The 21,452-nt window shown below is 40.7% G+C and overlaps 1 protein-coding gene across 1 annotated transcript in view; it reads left to right on the top strand.

The window, feature by feature from the left end:
- Positions 1-21,452, top strand: part of CPNE8 (copine 8) — a 315,213-nt gene that overhangs the window by 88,857 nt on the left and 204,904 nt on the right. Inside the window, exon 2 of the mRNA XM_083182933.1 lies at positions 14,074-14,114. Within this exon, the coding sequence (XP_083039059.1) occupies positions 14,074-14,114 (41 nt within the window). The remainder of the gene's footprint in view (positions 1-14,073; positions 14,115-21,452) is intronic.

The raw sequence follows: 21,452 nt of genomic DNA, 5'->3' as shown, positions 1-21,452 counted from the left end.
GATGCATTGCATATTATCATTGTTTTAAACATGGTAGATTAAGGTGATGTAGTTGAAATTTTCAAAACAAAATTAAAAACAAAAGCACATGAGTTGCCCTAAAGCAATGTACAGATTTATTCTTCTGTTGTATGATACAGTGGTGAGCCCTAGTTGTGACAGCATTTAAACAGTGCATGAAACCCTGGAGAACACCCCGAAACATCATCCACTCCAACTAACCTCTAGACACTCGCGCAAAACCAGTCAATCAGAAACTGATGGCTCTTACCACAGAGAATCCTGACAGGAAGAGCTAATACTCTCAAGAGGAGCATAGAGAAAGTGAGATATGGACAGAGTGAAATACTGAAATATTATGGGTAATAAAAAGTGGATACAAGAATCCGAAAGAGAATATTGTATAATTAGAGAAACTAATGGCCGGATTCATAGATGGATGGTATTGCAAAGCCATTGCTTGTTTGTACTCTGTGACTATGCGATCATATGCTAATGTGTGTGTAAATATCTGCAGCCATTGACCAGAAATTTCTGATATCTGCTTGAAGGGCTGTAGTGTAATGCAGGATTGTGCTGTGGGTAGGAGAATGTGGTCTGACTGCGTGCTAATAAGTAATGACTATTAGGAGTATGCATACAATACCAAGTATGTGCATATAGAAAACAAAAAAACGAAAAACAAATGTTGTGAAACAATCAAATCGTAAACATGAGTCTGGTGAAGGGTGGTGTCTGTTCTGTCTCACTGTATGTGACCAGCATAACATACCATTCAGTAGTAGTTTGAATCTGTGCCTTTGTTAAATCCTACTGTCTATAATTAGGAATCTATTGTCTATGAAAGTGAGCACCTTACGTAGTGATAGCTATGCATCTAGATAAAGTATTCTACACTTATATAATATGACTCCTTTACTACAATATTTCACACTATTTATTAGCTCGATGCATCCAAAAGTCTAAAATCTAATGTAATTTAAATGCGATTCTGATCCAATTCACAGTGAATTGGCCACATACAATGTATCGCATGCAATTTAGCTGTCAGGGAACCCGGCAGCTCCCAGACAAGGCTTTACCAAGGCATTGTATGCGATACCTTGGCCTAGTGCCTCATCAAAGGCAAGGAAAACCAAGTAGGCACCATTACAGGGAGGGTGGTGTGGGATACTTCCCAACATATGATTAGTGCAAACCAGGCCCCTTGCGTGGTAAAATTTTGCACTGCTGTAAAGGGAGCATGGCCTAAGCTGGACAGTGTTATGGCCTCATGACATGTCCCCTGTTTTGGTAATTCTCGGGTTGTGCTCAGCACTTACCACATACCTGAGTTGCCCCTGAGTTTCTTCACTGCACTGTTTAGATGCAATGTGCATGAGTACAGCATCTATATTGTGATCAGCCACTGCTTTGCTGTGTAGAAGAACAATGATCAAATGCTGCCCCAAACCTCCTCTCCTACTCACAGGACAATGTGGATTGCAGGAATCAGGACAGTTGAGAGGGATGGGTGTGGGCATTGGAGAGCTCTGAAATATCATTGGTCCATATAGAATAAATTGCTTTCCACCGAGTACCCGCTCCTGGCTCCATTCATTTGCTATTTTTTGGGAAATAGTACAGTTCCCAATTGGAGTCCAATTAGCGTGATGCTACCACTTTTCTATCCTCTACTCAGTACTTTAAATCTAATTTATGAAAAATTTGCCTTTCATCGATATATATGTCTAGAGTCCATTTGTGTGTCACTGAAACACTGCCATCAATTGGCAGCGAGTGAAACTACATCTCTCGCTCTCGCTCTCTCTCTCTCTCTCTCTCGTGCAAAAACACAGAGGCAATCACAAGATAGCATACTAGCTTTTGAAGCATTTGCTTTGAGCAGGCTTACTAGTTATTAATAATGTTAATATGTCCAAGTAGATTTGAGCCCTTGAAAGTCGGTGACCGTATAAAAATGATTGCAAAACAGATGCGATTATTTCAAGTTTTTGTTCAACCCATTGAATTAAATCTGAAAGTCTGCACTTTCAAAACTACTTTGGCGTACAGTTCATTGCCAAGAATATGAAAATTGTGTCCATGTTCAAATCTATCCTATCTATCTATCTATCTATCTATCTATCTATCTATCTTAAGGTAGGTAGTGACTTGACTTGAGATATGCTCTCCATGCATCTCTTTCGTAATGTAATTCATGATTATGACTTTGAAATTAGGTGAACTTCTCCTCAGGAAGAAGTGCTGAAATGAATGCAGTCTTGTAGCAGAGAGACCATGCTCCATACACACTAAGCGATATTACAAACGATAGCGCTCATTTTGGCCCTTCTGAGCAATATTGTTTATAATATCGTTAATGATGTGCGGTCCTGCTGGCCGTTATCTATGTCTTTCGTAGTCTGTGCATGTAGCTCAAGTTTTACTATTTTGTTAATGACTGCATGTACAGAGCAGGCACCCATTGACTTCACTGAATGATATTGTTAATGATATCACTCAGTGTGTATGCACTCTATCCTTCACCCAGGAGTTCAAGGAAAATTGTTGACGATATAATTTGTAAACAATATAGTCTATTGTTTATGGGCCTTTACAGTGGTATCCATACCATACCTTTCCCCTGTCCCAATTACAGCGGGACAGTCCAACTAATTGGAGACTGTCCCACTATCCTTCCTATGGGTCTCAGTGTTCCGTGGGCAGGGGGACATTTGTGGAAGCCAGTGATCAGCAGCTGCGGATCACTGAACAAATGCCATGTGCATGCGCACAGCATCTTTTTATTACAGGGAGGGAGCCGGAACTAAAATGATGCAAACAGGGGTCGATGCTCTGAGCCACGCCCTCTTTACCCGAACCTTTTCCCAACCTCATGGGACCTGCCCCTTTTTCTCTGTGGAGGCGTGGCAAGTCCCTTTTAAGGGACTTCATAAAGTGGGAGGTATTCCATACCATGCAGGAGCAAATAATGGCATGCAGTCATTAGATCTACAGGGTCTAGGTCCACAGTTAAAAGGTCGACAACTATTCGTCAAAAAGTCGAAAGTCGGAATGTTGACCTTGACAAAAGGTCTATATGAAAAAGGCCAACATGGGTTTGATTCTTTTTTTGAGCCAATGCGTGTCGACAGGCGGTATCTCATACCCTACCCTCTACTACGGCATGGTGGGAGAATATAATAGTGTGCCGAGTGCAGTGAGGAGACGCGGTACACTTAGATAATGTCCATACCGACCTATGCTGACATAGACACCCAAAAAACTGAAAAACTCATGTCAACCTTTTCAATGTCGAACTTTTGACCCTTTTGACCCTGTCGACCAATAGTGGTCGACCTTTTGACTGTAAATCTAGACATTGTAGATGTAATATACCCCCTCAAAACAGTGGAGATGGTGGTGGACTTCAGAAGGAAACCAAATGCCATGCACCCACTCATAATATCTGACAGAGTAGTGTCGAGGGTCGACTCCTTCAAATTCCTAGGAACAAAGATTTCCTGCGACCTCAAATAGGGTCCCAACATCATTACAACTGTCAAGAAGGCTCAGCAGCGGTTGTTCTTCCTGAGGCAACTCAAGAAATTCAACATCCCGCAGGAGCTGATGCTCATCTTCTACACTACCATAGTAGAGTCTGTCCTTTGCTCCTCGATCACAATCTGGTTCGGAGGAGCAAACGAGAATGACAGACGAAGGTTGCAACGAGTGGTGAGGATGGCAGAAAAGATCATTGGGGCGGAGCTCCCCACTGTCCAAGAACTATACCTAGCCAGGGTCAATAAGCGTGCAGGAAAGATCTTGGCGGACAAGCTACACCCTGGCCACAACCTGTTTGAACCTCTTCTGTCAAGCAGACGTTTTAGGACCATCCCAGAAAAGACGACAAGAACTACAAAAGGCTTCTTCCCAATAGCTGTCCACCAACTAAACCGTATTGAACGTACCAAATACTAAATACTAACTCGAACTGTTCTAGATATATGTGAAATGTATGTGATGTATGTTTATGCCTCTCTTCCCACCCCCTTTGTGTTCCCTGATTGATGCTGCACTGTTACCACAAAAAATTCCAAGCATACGCAAGTATACCTGGCCAATAAAGATGATTCTGATTCTGATATCCCGCAACCCAATCCCATACCTAAAAGCTGATAATCCTTTTAATGTTAAACTTATTGTTAAAAAAAAGAAAATAATGAATTATGGGCCGCAGCTATGAAAGTGTGTAAAAATATAACGTGTACTTGGTTGCATTATACTCTGGAAAATATGTTCTGGCAGTGTTAAAATGACTATAATGCGTGGCATTTATGTACTGAGAAACACACACTGATGTTATTAGGAGCACTTTACTGACCAGTGAAACAGATAATTTGAAACTGCTGCAAGCATTACAAATAAACTGTGTTCAGAAATAAACAACATTCATTGTGGTGTGTCTGTGTTTTTTTTAAATGCAGACCCCTATTGTACTTTATTATAATGTAATATTACCCTGATATTTCTAACAATGAATTGTTAGTCAATGTCAGAAAATGTGTAAAGTGAAAGAAACAGCCCAACATGAAAAGGAACTGTTTTGAAGGAGAATTGTTGATTGCCGGATTCCTTTGCACTGTCCTTTAAAGAAATAAATTGGCACTTTGGAATCCAGAATTATTTTTAGCGCAGAGGCTAGGCTAGTACTGTATTTACCAAGTGAGTTTGCATGACAAGACTTGTGGGCTTAGTTTTTGCTTTAAAGCACAATAGTTGCCAGTCTCTTAAAATAATCTCCAGAGACCCTGTTGCTGAGCAGGGGAACCTCAGCAAGTAATGCATAGCTGCCTAGATCAGGAATTTTAACCAGAGATGCCTGTACCCTCTGGGGGAATGAAACATTAAAGCTAGGGGTACAAGACACTCAGACCGAGTGTGCACTCGGTCTCCCAATGGGTCTCATGCCGACTCCCCTGTCAGGTCCCCTTCTGGGTACCCATCTTACACCATATGTATTATCTTCTGTCATGTAAAAATGTTATCTGGATCAAAGGAAATCAGTATCTAGATAGACAGTAAGTTGACACCATATAGTTGACATTGTCAAAAGATCATTGCACAAATGGTTATCATAAATAAATTGCACATGGTTTTTCATTATTTTTAGGGCTGGGTTTAGTGCTAGTCATTGGTGAAGGGTGTGGTTAGGGTTAGGCACTAGGGGGAGGTTTATAGTTAAAATAATCCTCCTAAAATAATCCCCAAAACATGCCAACCTTTTTCATTTCAATTTTTTTAACCCTGTTGACCTTTTTGAAGGTCAACCATCTGGTGTCGACTCATAATATTATATTAAATGGAAGAAAAGTATCAGAACAAAGCTTAAATTGTGTAAATACATAAACAGATTTTTATGGATGTGTATAAAACCAGGTCTACATAGTCATTACTATGTAGTCCTGGTTTTATACACATCCATAAAAATCTGTTTATGTATTTACACAATTTAAGCTTTGTTCTGATCCTTTTCTTCCATTTAATATAATATTGTGAGTTGAGTGGCGTGTTGATGTTACTTTACATGAAAGGCTTTACTGTAACTTGAAACTAACATTTCCTATGTTCAGTATACTAAAGAGAATACCATTGTAACCAGAATTCTGCTTGACTCATTTTTTTTTTTTTTTATATTTTTGTCTATGACTTCAGAATAAAAACCCAACTTATCTGAGCTAGTGTTTATTTCTTGCATCTGTTCTTTGAATTTGAGAAACAATAGAAGTAATTGTGGACATTAATAGATGTTCAGAATAAAACAGCCAGCTTTATGGGAGCACAAAGGAAAGTTGTTAGAATCGCAATGTGTCTTTCACACACACTAGTAATTTTGTAGCTCCACGGCATTAGCGATCAGAAAAAGCTGACAGCAGTAACTGAAATCAGCGGCATCTTTACAATTCATACAATGCATTATCGGACAAAAATCAAACAAAACAAATATACACATTGAATAGAAACATTTGCAAAATTGCATGGTACGAGGAGAGGCTGAGGCTCAATGTAGAGGGCTACTTAAAACATAGTGTTGTAGCCAAATGTGGCAAATGCAGTTTTGGCATTCAATCTGGGGGAATGCTTGATTGACCCAACGGTGATGTGTACCTTTATTGGTACATCTGTCATTTTTCAAGGGGTTCAATCATGCAGTCACACATCATCTGTAAAATATAGATCTGGGAAATATAGCTCTTCCTGGGAAGACTGCCACCATTTAATACCAGTCTGCAGCCATCTCCCATTTATTCGATTTAACTTTTAAAGTCTGGCTCCCCCACATTCACTTCAGACATCCCCTCCCTTATGATAAATGTTTATATTTTGATTAGATGTACAACATATCTCTCTACTGTGATATGGTTTCTACATCTTCAGACATCCCCTAGTCTCCCAGATGCTTAAGAATTTCTCCCCTTACCCTTCCTCTCTATGTATAACTGCTGTGACATCTATTTTTTAGATTGTTCCTATTTGACCTCAATGCATATTTTGGTACTTGTTTCCTATCTGGACGCCCAGGTTTTCTACGTTCGGCACCGTAATGAAATCGGATCGCATCGCATCGTACACATACACGATATTGAACGATGCGATGCGATGCGATCCGATTCGATTTCCCATAGGAAACAATGTGAAATGTCTCAATTTAGCCAAATTATAATAGGAACAATAGTAAATGGGCCAAAAACACCCCTGAACATTGAAATGTCCCCCCAAAAGTAGTTGACGCCACCCCGCCATCAACGTGAACCCGAAGCGTGGCGAGCGCAGCGAGCCCGCGAGGGGCGGCGGTACGCGTCCTCCGACCTTTTCATGCCCTACTATCCACTAGGGCGTGGAGTGAGAATAGAATAGTGTGGCGAGCCACCGAGCCCGAAGCGTGGCGAGTGGACGCGGATACCTTCACAGTTATACGCGTCCCCTCGCGGGCTTCCCAGGTGTCCATGGCGACGCGGACACCTGGGAAGCCCGCGAAGGGACGCGTTTACCTGTGAAGGTATCCGCGTCCCCTCGCGGGGCTCGCTGCGCTCGCCACGCTTCGGGCTCGGTGGCTCGCTGCGCTCGCCACACTATTCTATTCTCACTCCACGCCCTAGTGGATAGTAGGGCATGAAAAGGTCGGAGGACGCGTACCGCCGCCCCTCGCGGGCTCGCTGCGCTCGCCACGCCTCGGGTTCACGTTGATGGCGGGGTGGCGTCAACTACTTTTGGGGGGACATTCCACTGCTCTGTGGGTTTTTTTGGTGTTTCTGGCCCATTTACCATTCTTCCCTATGCTGATTTGGGTAAATTGATCCATTTAACATTGTTTCCTATGGGAAATCGAATCGGATCGCATCGTTCAATATCGTGTATGTGTACGATGCGATGCGATCAGATTTCTCTACGGAGAATAGCATGGTGCGCAATTAACTTAGCGGGCGCCCAGATAGGAAACAAGTACCCATATTTTTATACAGTTGGCCACCGAATCCTTTTGAAAATCCTCAATTTCATCTCCTTCAGCTTCCAGTATCATCTAAACATCTACGGCACCCACATGTACTTCTCTTACCCCTTAAGCCCTTTTCCATGTCAACTGTTGCCTACCTGCTATCTGATCTTCAATGTCCCTAAGGCCATATTAAGGCGATGGAAGGGTCCCTCGACTTTCAATTATTTCAAGCACTTCAGTCTTTCACCCCACTTAAGTTGATGTTTGGGAAGCAGAGCTTATGCCTTCATTTACACCAGGGGTGTCCAAACTTTTTGCGATGAGGGCCAGATTTGGTGAGGTAAAAATGTGAGGGGGCCGGCCATTCAGCCTGACATTCTTTGAATCATTAATCACATCAGAATGGTCCCCCACTCTGCCCCTTCACTGTATATTCCCCTGCCTGCCCCCTCTTCTCTGTATTTCCTGCAGCCTGCCCACATTCACTGTATGTCCCCCACTCTGCACCCTTCACATTATATTCCCCTGTCTGACCATCCTTCTCTGTATGTCCCCCCCCCATCTCTGAATGGTCATCACTGCCTCCATTCACTGTATGTCCCCCAGCCTGACACTCCTTCACTCTATGTCCCCTACTCTGCCCCCATTCACTGTATCTCCGCCTGTCTGCCCCCTCCCTTCTCTGTATGATTCCCAGCTCCTTGTGTGAGCCAGAGGACGGAGAGGCAAAGCAGGCACTACAAGGACAGGAGATGCTTGGGCTCCCGCTGCTGCCCTCCTCCGCTCTGCATGTTACAGGAGCAAGCTTCCCCCTTGCTGCCCCCCCTCCCCGCACACTCCTGTCATAGTGATTGTGGAAGAGGGTGATATACAATTGCAGCAGCAGGGGTTGGATTCACACGAAATACGCCAAACTCATCTCACTGTGGCGGACGGCACCTCCTCACTGCTGCAGACAGCAAGGTAAAGGCATGCTCGCCGGGACCCCACCTTTATTGTCGTGTGCTGTGCATCCTGCATCTGATGTTCCGCCCGCTTCTGGCTGGAGGCTGCGGGCCACTTGAAATGACAGCACGGGCTGCAATTGGCCCCCGGGCCACACTTTGGACATGTCTGATTTACAAGTTCAGTATTCATGCTGGTACTGATAGTTTGTTGCCCTTTTTTCTCACAGTGCAATAGTTCTTCCTTTTCTCTTGTGAAATAGGGCTAGTATGCTAAAGTTCCTTCCCCCCACCCACTGCTCTCAATCCAAACTTCATCTGACTAAAGGTGCGTACACACGGGGGCGATTTTGTCCAAAATCGCGGGAAATATGGTCGCTCAGCGACCATATTGCCCGCAATGGGAGTGTGCACCGGCGATATATCGCCGGGTGCGCGCTCCCGTTTTTGCCCCTGTGGTGATCGCTGGTCGCAGGAACATGCTCCTGCGACCAGCTGATTACCACTGCCGGGCTCCCCCGGCAGTTTCTTTTTCATCAGCGACCATCTCTGGTCACTGATGAACAGGAGAAACTGAGCAATATATTGCTCAGCAATATATGGCTGAGCAATATATCTCCCCCGTGTGTACACAGCTTAAGAGTCTGCCTCCCTACAGCACAGAGTGTAAAGTGACTTCACCCAGTGGAGCCCTGGGGTGCAGGTTACATTGACTTTGCAAAATAAATTGATAGGCCCCTAATGCACTAAGCTTCAGTCTAGTAGCCAGCCTAATGGATAATACCACCCTCAATGTCCCACACCTTTATTAAACACATTTTTCATCAAATCCTCTCTGTTGATAAAACATTCCTTTCCTCTCATCTCCTCCAAGTCCACTGTCTGGTTTTCACACCCAATTTTCCACTCTCACTCTATCTCCTGCATTCACTCCTTATTTCAATACTGCTGTTTTCACATACATGTCATTATGATACCCTATCTTACCCTAGAAGCCACCTTAATGCTTATTGATGTCTCTCATAATCTCTTGCCTAAGGGGTCTGTTTACTGTGTAAAAATAAAGTGGATGGAGATAAAGTACCAACCAGCCAGTTCTTTACTGCCATTTGTTTATGCACAACCTGAACCATAGCAGTTAGGGCAGGCATTCCCAACCACGGTCCTCAGGGCACACCAACAGTGCAGGGTTTAGTGATATCCAGGCTTCAGCACAGATGGATTAATCAAAATCACTTAGGTACTAATTAAGTCACCTGTGCTCAAGCCTGGATATCACAAAAACCTGTACTGTTGGTGTGCCTTGAGGACCGTGGTTGGGAATGCCTGAGTTAGGGTGGCTGGCTGATACTGTATTTCAAATTCCACCCTTGTATCTCTCTCCATGACTTAAGGTGACCATACACGTTACAATTATTGTATACAATATTGTATACAATATCGCATCTCATCCGATCTTGGTTTTGCGATGACATCAGATGAGATGAGATCTAGTACAAAAAGTACGTGCTGCACATACTTTTTGTACTAGATCTCATCTTATCTGATGTCATCGCAAAACCGAGACAGGATGAGATGCGATATTGTATACAATATTGTATACAATAATTGTAATGTGTATGGGCACCTTAAGTAAATATACTCCTAAATGACTGTAATCAACCTTTCTCCTGTGCCCCCCCCCCCTACTCCCCAACTATGTTGTTCCTTATTTTGTATTACATTGACAACACATAGTCCTGTAGAATGTAACTTTTATGCTTTTGTTGTATTTATGTCATTACAATATGTAACTTGTGTTAGTAAGCAGTCAGTGGATGTACAATGTCTAGGTCGACAGTCACTTAGTCATTAATGGTCTACACCTAAACAGGGTAGGCATACCTTAGGTAGATACTGGCAAAAGGTTGACACAAGCTTATAGTCGACATGTGCAAGGTTGACAGTCGAAATATTGATGTGTATTTTTGGTACTTGTTTCCTAGCACGGCCACAACGATCTTGATCTGGGGCATCGCAGGTAAAAAAATCACGTCGGTCGCATCGCATGCGGGCTAAAAAAATCGCATGCGATGCGACCGACGCGATGCCCGCGATTTCTCATAGGGAACAATGTAAACCCCCCAAAAAAACCCTGACCAGTGAAATGGCCCCCCAAAAATAGTTAACGCCACCCCACGATCAACGTGACCCCGAAGCGTGGCGAGCGCAGCGGTACGCGTCCTCCGACCTTTTCTTACCCCCACTATCCACGTCGGCGTGGAGTTGAGAATAGATAGTGTGGCGAGTGCAGCGTGGCGAGCGCACGCGGATACCTTCACCGGTAAACGCGTCCCTTCGCGGGCTTCACAGGTATCCGCGTCCCCTCACGGGGCTCGCTACGCTTCGGGCTCGGTGGCTCGCTGCGCTCGCCACACTATCTGTTCTCAACTCCACGCTGACGTGGATAGTGGGGGTATGAAAAGGTCGGAGGACGCGTACCGCCGCCCCTCGCGGGCTCGCTGCGCTCTCCACGCTTCGGGTTCACGTTGATCGTGGGGTGGCGTTAACTATTTTTGGGGGGCCATTTCACTGGTCAGGGGTTTTTTTTGGGCTCTCTGGCCCATTTAACATTGTTCCCTATGTTGATTTGGTAAAATTGAGGCATTTTACATTGTTCCCTATGGGAAATCGCGGGCATCGCGTCGGTACCATCTTATGCTTTTTTTGGCCGCATATGATGTGACCGACGCGATTTTGACTTTCAATGCATTTCAATGGGAAATCGCGGGCATCGCGTCGGTCGCATCATAGACCATTAAAAATTACCCGCGATGCCCGCGATTGTGGCCGTGCTAGGAAACCAGCACCGTATTTTTTATGATTTATTTTTTTGAAGATGGTTTTTCATACTATGCGAGTGGGCATAGAGTGGGAATATAACAGTGTGCTGAGAGCAGCGAGGCACCGTGTCTGACGCATGGCAAGCAAAGCAAGCCATGACAGGGGACGTAGTACATATATACATTGTCCATGTCGACATATGATTACATAGCCATCAATCATGGGAAACTCATGTCGACCTTGCCTATGCCCACCATAAACTGGTGTTGACCTAAGGTATGTCAACCCTTTTTTGTTGTTGACCTAATCACTGTCGACCATTAGTGACTGTTGATCTAGACATTGTCTATAGTCTATACTGTAACCAAGTGTGTTATGATTATGTATGTATATATATATATATATATATATATATATATATATATATATATATGACGTGAACCTGCCTATTGCTGATCAGTGTGTGTACATCATTTGTATGTTCTATTCTAAGAACCCTTATGATTCTTTATAAATAATATTATTATTAATGTCCTACAGCACACATGATTAAGGACATACATCATAGTGTATGTTAACGTTCACTCATTTGTGTTTTGGCGTATGGTATAAAAGTGATGTGATATTTGAGATGACTCTCAGAACTCCATATGTCCAGAGAAAACACTGGAGAAATTTGATCAAGCTAAATAAATACTGACAACCAAATATCAGTGATGTAACCTAGCCATCAATGTTTTTGATGTTCGTTAACAGAATGTTTTAAATAAGGCTGTTATCATATAACCATATTACTGTTTTGACATTTGTCTTGTCAGACAATATTTTCATCCCCCAAAAAAGTCTGCAATTGAACTGCCCAATGTAAAACGAATGGGAAAAACAATTGCAGTTAAAGAACCTTTTTTTTCTTTTTCTTTTTCCTGGTTTAAAACAATTTATGTGGAGAAAACCAGAACTTAAATTAAACAGTTTTGAAGTTCACTTTCCCTCTCTCTCTTTTGTTCATATATCGAAATAGAGTAACTTACTGTAATGCTTGTGTTCTCAAAAAGGTATATTTTTAACAGTAATCAGTGATACTCAAAACCAGATCAGCTTCACATTCATGTAAAGGTATGTGGCATGTGGTCATTAGGTCAACAGCATGTTGGTGGACAGTCATTAGGTCGACACCACTAGGCGGACATACTGAAAGGTTGACATCGGTCTAGTTCAACATGGGACAAGGTCGACAGGTCATTAAGTTGACATGGTGTAGGTTGACAGTCAAAAGGTCAACATGGGGTTTTTCACAGTTTTTTGAGCCGACATGTGCCGACAGTCGGTATTTCATGCCTTACCATTCACTAGAGCGTGGTGGGAGAATAAAACAGTGTGCCGAGCGTAGCGAGGCACCGTGCCCGAAGCATGGCGAGCGCAGCTGGTGCACTTTATCCTGTGTCCATGTCGACTGTGTCGGCATTCGGATAAAAAAAACGATGAAAAACCCCATGTAGACCTTTTGACTGTTGACCTAGACCATGTGGACCTAATGCTTGTCTGGACCTAATAACATGTCAACCTTCTCCAATGTCGACCTAGACCCATGTCGTTCTTTCAGCATGTCAACCTAGAGGTGTTGACCATATGACCCACACACAAGTAAATTTATATACTGGTGCAGACCCTTAAATTTAAATTCAGCCTCGAATGCACATCAGGGTTTCTTTGTAAAAGTGTGGTCTGACACTTGGATTATCTTCAGAATGAGTTTTAAACATACATCCAGAAGGGGTTAAAAGTTCCCATAAAATAACAAGGGGAGTTTAGACATCTGAACATTTTATACAGTAATCGGCAGACAGTCAATTCCCAGTGCTGCAGTCATGGAGAAATCAAAGGAAGTGCGTCCCTCCTACAGGTTAGTGACAGCTTATTAACCTGAAGGAGAGATGCACTTCCATCAATGTATTTGTTCAGTTTTATTGGAATGTACCGCTGACTGCCACTATAAAGATAACTTTACATAAATATTAGACTGAATTTTAATGTAAGTTCCACCATTTATACTTATTTCTTTATTCAACAAATATATTAAAATAAAGAAGCCATTTGTTAAAGCATTCTTACTGCTTCCATATCAATGAAAATTTCATCGAGGAGCTTCTAATCAACTGCTCTTCACAATTTCATCATCATTAAGTGCTGCTAGCTCTATATAGATGCCTTTAACGGGCTGGTCTTGGATATTCAGATTTGTGTTGTCTTTGCCAAGGGGTAAGAACATCTGTAATGGCCTTAGGGAAGCAGTTGGTCCTCTTCAGGCTAGAAGGACCGTTTCCAACAGCTCAGTACATAATGCTACAAATTTAGGTCATATTTATACTCTGAAAACATGCCTGCCAGTGCAGGTCACGCACAATGTTTGCTCATTTCTTAATGTAGCAATGTATTAATGTATTCTCTCCCCCCTCCCTTTAATCTGGTAAATTTGCTTTGCAACATAGGTATTGTGAACATGATGTAGGTCACTAAAAGCCAACAGACCTAGGGCCAGATGCACCAGGCTTTAAAAAGTGATAAAGAGGAGAATAAAACATGTACAACCAGCCAATTAGCTCCTACTGTAACTGTTATTTTTCAAACCCAACCTGTAACATTAGAGTTAGGAGCTGATTGACGGGCTGTTTATCACTCTCCACTTTGTCACTTTTTGAAACTTGTGGCATCTGGCCCATACTCTAGTTTGCCTTTTGGTGTCTTTTGTGCAGGTAAGCAGGATTCATGTTCATCATTTGTTTCATTTCAGCTCATTAACAGAAAATTTTCTTTCTTTTCAAACAGGAATCTTTTGGACAGAGATACATTTTCCAAATCAGATCCATGTAAGTTGTACTATTTTCCTGTATACATGTGTGTCGGCAACCCATCATTTGCATTTTTTATTTGAATTATGATAATATTGGGCAGATTTTATTTTTGATTATGATAACATTGGGCAGATTTCCTCTACGTCACAATATTAGTAATATCACTAAATCCTAATGTCCTTGGTTTTACAATCCAAAGCTTGGGAAATAAACCCCCAAATCTTCTCCATAATGACCACACAATTATAGTCCTGTGCTTAGATTTGTAACGTGGGTATTATAGAGGCTGTCCTGCAATAAAGGTTGTGGCTACATATTTCATGGATTCAGAACGTTGCATGAGCTAGACAATGGGTGAAAAGCCTAGTGCCAACTTATCTTTCATCTCCTAAAGACTGACTGTAGTGACTCTGCTCTGTTACATGGAGCGAGCTTTGAGTGCTGTATGGTTATTATTACATTATTATGTTGTCTACAATGTATTTTACTGTATCTCTCTACCTCCATTTCCATTACTCCATCCATGCCACTAGCCACAGCAATCGCAGGTCACTTGCTGTGGCTAGTGTGACCACAAATGCATATGAACTGCACACACACCCAAAACGGGGAGCACGTGTGCACGGCTAGTCGGAGTTGCAACTAGTACATCTGTGCAACTTGTTTGGCAACAATGATAACCATCTGTAGTTCTATCTACCCAAATATTGCATTCTAAGGGATGGTCAAGCAGAAGCAGAAAAGGAATATTGCTTTTCTGTAAAATCACCTGTTGAGATTCAGTGTGTGCAACGTTTTGTCAAAGCTCATCTCTACTTCTGTAGTAAGAAGCATATGGGATTACAAATCTAGGGCCAGATTCTCTAAACTTTAAAAGTGATAAAATAGAGAGTGATAAACAACCAGCCAATCAGCTCCTGCCTGACATTTTTCAAACACAATCTGTGACATGATAGGTAGGAGCTGATTGGCTGGCTGTTTATCACTCTCCATTTTATCACTTTTGAAGCTTAGAGAATCTGGCCCATAGTGATATTACAGATAGAAACAGGGGTCATCTTTTCATCATATGGTAATTTGTTATCTGGGCTAGATAATTTGTGAGCCTGCATGTCAGCTACATTTGTCCAGATGCCCTTTATTTACAATGATGAGACATCCTGTCTTCTGGATACACGTTAGTAAATATAACAAAAGAACAGTTGGTACATAATTTGCCATTACTGTGCTTGTGCTTGGTATTCATCTCCAGATTATCACTTATTTATCCGATGCTGTCTTTTTTTGTTATATAAATTTTTACAGTTTTCTCTGAGTAAAATTTTTACTAACTCATTGGTCCGTTTTCTTTTTAGAATTAATTTAGCCCATTTTGAAGCATCACTGTACAGAGCACTAATTAAGCCTCCATATTTTGTACTATTAATGGTGGGTTCAATTTGGTGCTTTAAATGTTATGATTCCAGTTAGATTAGCAATACACTCAAGTATTCACAGCACTGAAACTGCACCCCATCATATTGGAATAAGACACTAAAATGTTGTTGGTGAAATGTTCACAGCTTTATTGCTCCTGTGTGACAGTAGGTACGCATTCCCCATTCAGTGTGTGTCACCAAAGGGTGTTTGAGTGCTATGAATGCTATTCTTTTTGTAGCTGGAAAAGAGCTAGCATTAAAGTGCTATTTTGACACCATCCAAAATTATGTTATCTTTAGTATCACTATGGTGGGCATTTCATTTTCATGTAACCCTTTACCGTTTGAGTGCCAACATCTCTCTGAGAGATGTGCAAAATATCCGCTTAAAATGCCAGCATCGCTCACATTTGTTATTTCAATTCAAAGAAAAAATGTTGTGTTAAAAAAGATTATATTTCCTATATAAGGTAAACATTACAGGTCATAATGATGAATACAAATGTTTGCTTGGCAATTTTCACACCTACAAATTGACTTGGCACTCAAAAGGTTAATCGTGAATTTTGCAATGTTCCCATGTTACTTTGTGCAGACAAACAATATTATGAAATGAAAAAAATATATTATCAGTGGGTTTATTTCATAATATGGTGCAAAATGTGGTTGCTCTTTTACATGCAGCAGTCGGTCACATGCTACGTTTTACTCAACTGAATAGAACACTGATTAAAGCTGGTCTCCAGTTACTAAAGGTTGCAAAGTATCATTGCATCATATTGCTTAATAACCCGTGTCTATTTGTTATTAATTTATCACACATCTTTAAAGGATTTATGATGTAAAATTATTCTTGTTTTTCCATATATTAAATCTCTTTTTGCGGATAAAAGTGCATATGTTTTGTAGTGTGAGGTTGCCGAGTATATTATTGCGTGACCAAATCAAAGTTCACCGTGTAAGAAAATCATCTCTTTTCACATTCTTGGCCCACTGAAACATGGCTGATGGCATTGCCAACGAGCCAATGAATTTGAGCAACGTTGTTATGATTCGCAATGTTCCCCTCATTCATTAGCTTGTTAGCAATGGTGTTTACCGCCGTTTTTGTTTTTTAATCCCTGCCAATAATCTCAGGACCAAAACAACATAAATAATTGCTGACCTGTTGGCAACATTTGTTCTGATGTCAAGGCCACAATTTTTGGGGACCTCACAAAGTTAACATCACTAACACAAATGGAAGGTATGTATTCATTTAAAATGTGTATTTGTGGTGCTGATGTACAATGTTGATATGAAACTAGTGCTATAGTTATATTAATTAACATCATAATGCACTGGAGTCACCTACGCACTGTGGAAGCCACCATTTTGTGATTATAACCAAAATTCATCCTTTTTATTCACTGGGAACAAATGACCTCTCAAAAGGTTTAATGTTTTTAAAAGTCATAATCCTAGTTATTTTATGTATATAGTTTCTATACCAATATCATATGTCCACTTTGCGTAGTCAGTGGCACATGTTAAAGGGCAACTACCAATAAAGTCTGTTGCTACTGTAAACTAGAAAAAATATTGCAGCAATGAGGCAACTTGATGGTTTGAAATTTTTACATTTGATTTTCCTGAAGTTATTATGTGAAACAAGCTCCAAATTTACAAAACTGAGTCTAAAGGTCGAATTCTGAGTTTGGAATAAAGCTATATTGGGGTATTCAATCCATGGCAAATTTTTAAATTGGAAAATCTGTACTTTTCGTGGATTTTCAGTCAAATTTTTGACTATTTTCTGTGGATGCAGATTCAACTTTAAGTCGAACCTGCATTGGTGGAAAAGCCATCTGACAACGGCCACATTGAATAGATTTGTCTGGATTTTTTGGGTACACGAAAAATCTGGACAACATTGAAACCCCCTATAAAGAGTAAGTAACGAAGTACCTTGGTAAAACCATGTTGGACTGCAGATGGGGCAGATGTAAAATGTGCAGAGAGATTTAGATTTGGGTGGGGAGTGGCCAAACTGGAATCTAAATTTTGGTTTAAAATAAAGCTGGCCAGTGTTCGTGGGCTACATGCAAAAGCAGCCACTATTTAACCTGCATGTTTGTATTTTAACTCCTTTCACTGCAACATGGTTTGTCCAGTTATACAGTCACTTGTTTTATTCACAAATCAGGATCAAGTCCCTAATCTACCAGTTTACGTACTTTACTGTAAATTCTTAATGTGTATAGTACTGTCCTGGGAAACCACATTGCCATGCTAACTAAATGCATGAGGCGTGAATAAAGGCCTTTTTGCCAGTGATTAAAGGATTTCTTTACACTGATGGCTAAGTTTAACAAATGACTATTAATACAGATGTAGCCAGGCTCCTCCATCCCACATGGATGGAACGACATGTATACCCACAAATGAGAAACGCAATTCATTCCTATGGGCAGCCCAACTAATACTGCAGTGTGTGGCTACTACATCTGTATGTCCTAATGTGTGGGAATCCGCATCTCAAGGCTTTAAATGTAGTTGCCCTTTTATAATGTACAAAAATCTTGCAATGTGAATTATCTGTAATATCTCTTGCATTTGGTGCTTCAATAAAAACAATAATAATAAAAAATCTTGCAATGTTTTGACGATATTCACTGTTGCTCCAGAATTATTATATTGTTTTAATATTGTACGGTCATGTAAAAGCACTAATGCCGCTTATTCTGTAGGTCAGATGCTTGGCCAGATCTGGCATGATTCTACTGCTTCACTTACAGCTATACTGTAGTTATGGGTGACGCAATAATTATTAACCCAGCTGTGGTCATGGTGTATTCTATACTACTGGTCTGATTACAGTGAATGGAATATTGCTATTGGAAATAATTAATATTTAAGTAATGCTGAGCTTTTTTTTTTCTTCCTTTAGCTACAACAAATATCATAATTTTATAAATTGCTTCAGTTTGTTAGCTCTGTGTGCTGAGCAAAAGGCGCAGAACTGCCCGACCTAGCATAGCTAGGTCACCCTACACACATTGCTATGTTTGTAGGGCCGATACGATTAACAAAAAACATTTAAAAATTCACAAACTCTATTATCAATTTAGTAAAAAGGAAAGAAAAACATCTCAATATATCTTTAAGGTCATGTGGACACACTTCATAAGTAAACATTTAGAAGCTTTAGGAATATAGTGAACCTGCTACACAGTACATAAAATATCCTTTATAAAAAATAGACATTGGCCTCAACATGTTCTGAAAGCATTTAATGCCAATATATATATAGAACAAGTTCTCCAATTTGCGCTAATAGAGAGATTAGTCGGTCGCTGTAGACACTTAGTTCCCCACTAGTAGGAACTACTACTACACATAAACACCAACAATAGTGTCTTCAGCGCCCTATAATTATTGATGTCTTAAATTGATATATAAAATAGATAAATGAATATAAAAACAATATACACTTGAAGCTTCTTGTTTCTTGTGGAATAAATTTTCTTTTTATTTTCACAGAGCTTTAAGACAGAACCCTTCTGTCTTAAAGCTCTGTGAAAATAAAAAGAAAATTTATTCCACAAGAAACAAGAAGCTTCAAGTGTATATTGTTTTTATATTCATTTATCTATTTTATATATCAATTATAGTTTAAGACATCAATAATTATAGGGCGCTGAAGACACTATTGTTGGTGTTTATATATATATATATATATATATATATGTATATATATATATATATATATATATATATATATATATATATATATAAAAACACAAAATCTCCATTATTGCGCTTCTATAAAAGAGTGGTCGCTATGATTTATTAAGCTTGGAGAAGAGATAAACTGGAGATAAAGTGGAGAAAAGGTAAAAGGAGATAAAGCACCAGCCAATCAACTCCCAACTGTCTTTTTCAAACACAGCTGATTGGCTGGTGCTTTATCTCCTTTTACCTTTTCTCCGCTTTATCTCCAGTTTATCTCTTCTCCAAGCTTAATAAATCTGCCCCTTAGTTCCCTACCAGCAGGAACTCACAATTTTTCAAATACCCACAAAAGTGTCTTTCAGCGCCCTATGTACAGTATGTAATGTCCATAAAAGATATATCAAGTAAAATATGAAATAATGATACACTTGTAGCTTCTTGTTTTCTGGAACAGTTTTCTGTTTATTTTCAAATATTTTGATCGATACCCAACGCGTTTCGTTCCGGTTAGGAACTTCATCAGGGTTTTTTTTAATCTCTTCAAGTATTATGGTCTCTCATAAATTATGGATGCAGATATTATCTCCCCAATGGTGACGTTCAGTGATCTTAGATTACTTAGTGGGAAATAAGACCTTCACAAAAATAGCCTCTTTCTGAGGTAGAAGTTCTACTATATTATGGGTGAAAAAAGTTTATTCCACCTCAGAAATGCTGTCAACTTGGTAGTCCAGTTGTAAGCGCGTAAACAGACTCAGGTGGTGGTTCCAGGTCTATGTGTGTTCCTTGTGTACTCCTTGAAGTCCAGCCAGTACATATGTATGTATGTATGTATGTATGTATGTATGTATGTGTGTGTTCCCTACCCCACAACTTGTTACCTGATGTACCTGTTGCCTTCCTGTGCTGCCTTGAGAAAGGTCCTAAGGGACTGAAATGTCGGCAGGCCCCTCGATTGTTTATCATTAAAACTGGACATTCTGGTGAGTGCTGTTTCCCCCTAGGGGAGTAGTCTGTGTAAATAAATATATATATATATATATATATATATATATATATATAAAGGCAGGGGTCTGGCACTCCTCAGCCAACAGGTGGTGGCTTGTAGTAATCTTTGCCCGGGTGCACGCACGTGAAACCACAACGTGCTCCAAATGTATAGAAGAATAAATGCGTCACTCCTGGGGCTTCACCGAGATAAGTTTAATGGCGTTAGTCACCACCTGGATACAGTTCCTCGTCGGGTGCCTTCATCCACAGGGTATATAGACGAGAGATTGACGCGGCACTCCAAACCAGATTTCAAACTTGAATAAATTTATTGTGCTCAGCAACGTTTCAATACATGTGTATTATCTTCAGCCTGAAGCCTGAAGATAATACACATGTATTGAAATGTTGCTGAGCACAATAAATTTATTCAAGTTTGAAATCTGGTCTGGAGTGCCGTGTCAATCTCTCAGCTATATATAATGGGTGAGGATGGTGTGGCATTCACGACACTTGCTCAGAGACACGATGTGAGCCGTATGTAGATCAACGTTTCAAAAATTAATTTGTCATCAGGTATCCTGATGACAAATTACATTTTAAAACGTTGATCTACATACGGCTCACATCGTGTCTCTGAGCAAGTGTCGTGAGTGCCGCACCATCCTCACCCATATTCAGCTATCCTGCTGTGAAGGCACCGACCACAGTTTTATGTCTTATTGGGAGTACCGGACCCTATATTCTTATATATATATATATATATATATATATATATATATATATATACACAGTGTAGGTAGGGCGGCACTCGCTTGAATAAAGACGCTCACACATGGAGTATTTCAGTCTACGTTTCGGAGCTCTTTAATATCACTCCGTCATCAGGACATACAAAAAATAAGTAAAACACCAGCGAATTTATACATACCACAGACACCGTGCACGAGGACGCCTAGGATCCATGAAGCCGGATGTTGCTGGGGGAGACGTCATCACAACGTGCCCGATGCCACGGTATCCGTTGGATACGGCGCACATGTGATACGTCAGTCACGCAATACCATCCTGCGTCTGGTTACCTAGGTTACCTTTACAAAACAAGACGAGCATTTCAGGCAAAAAGGCAGCTCCGTATACACAGAGAACAATCGGAAATCACAAGAGTCTAATAGCTGCACATATTGAACAACAATAAATACATCATGCATAATGCAATAAGAATGTCACA

This window comes from Crinia signifera, chromosome 4 (genome assembly GCF_055691185.1).
Source record: "Crinia signifera chromosome 4, ASM5569118v1, whole genome shotgun sequence".
NCBI lineage: Eukaryota > Metazoa > Chordata > Amphibia > Anura > Myobatrachidae > Crinia > Crinia signifera.
This window is presented reverse-complemented; position numbering and strand designations above follow the sequence as displayed.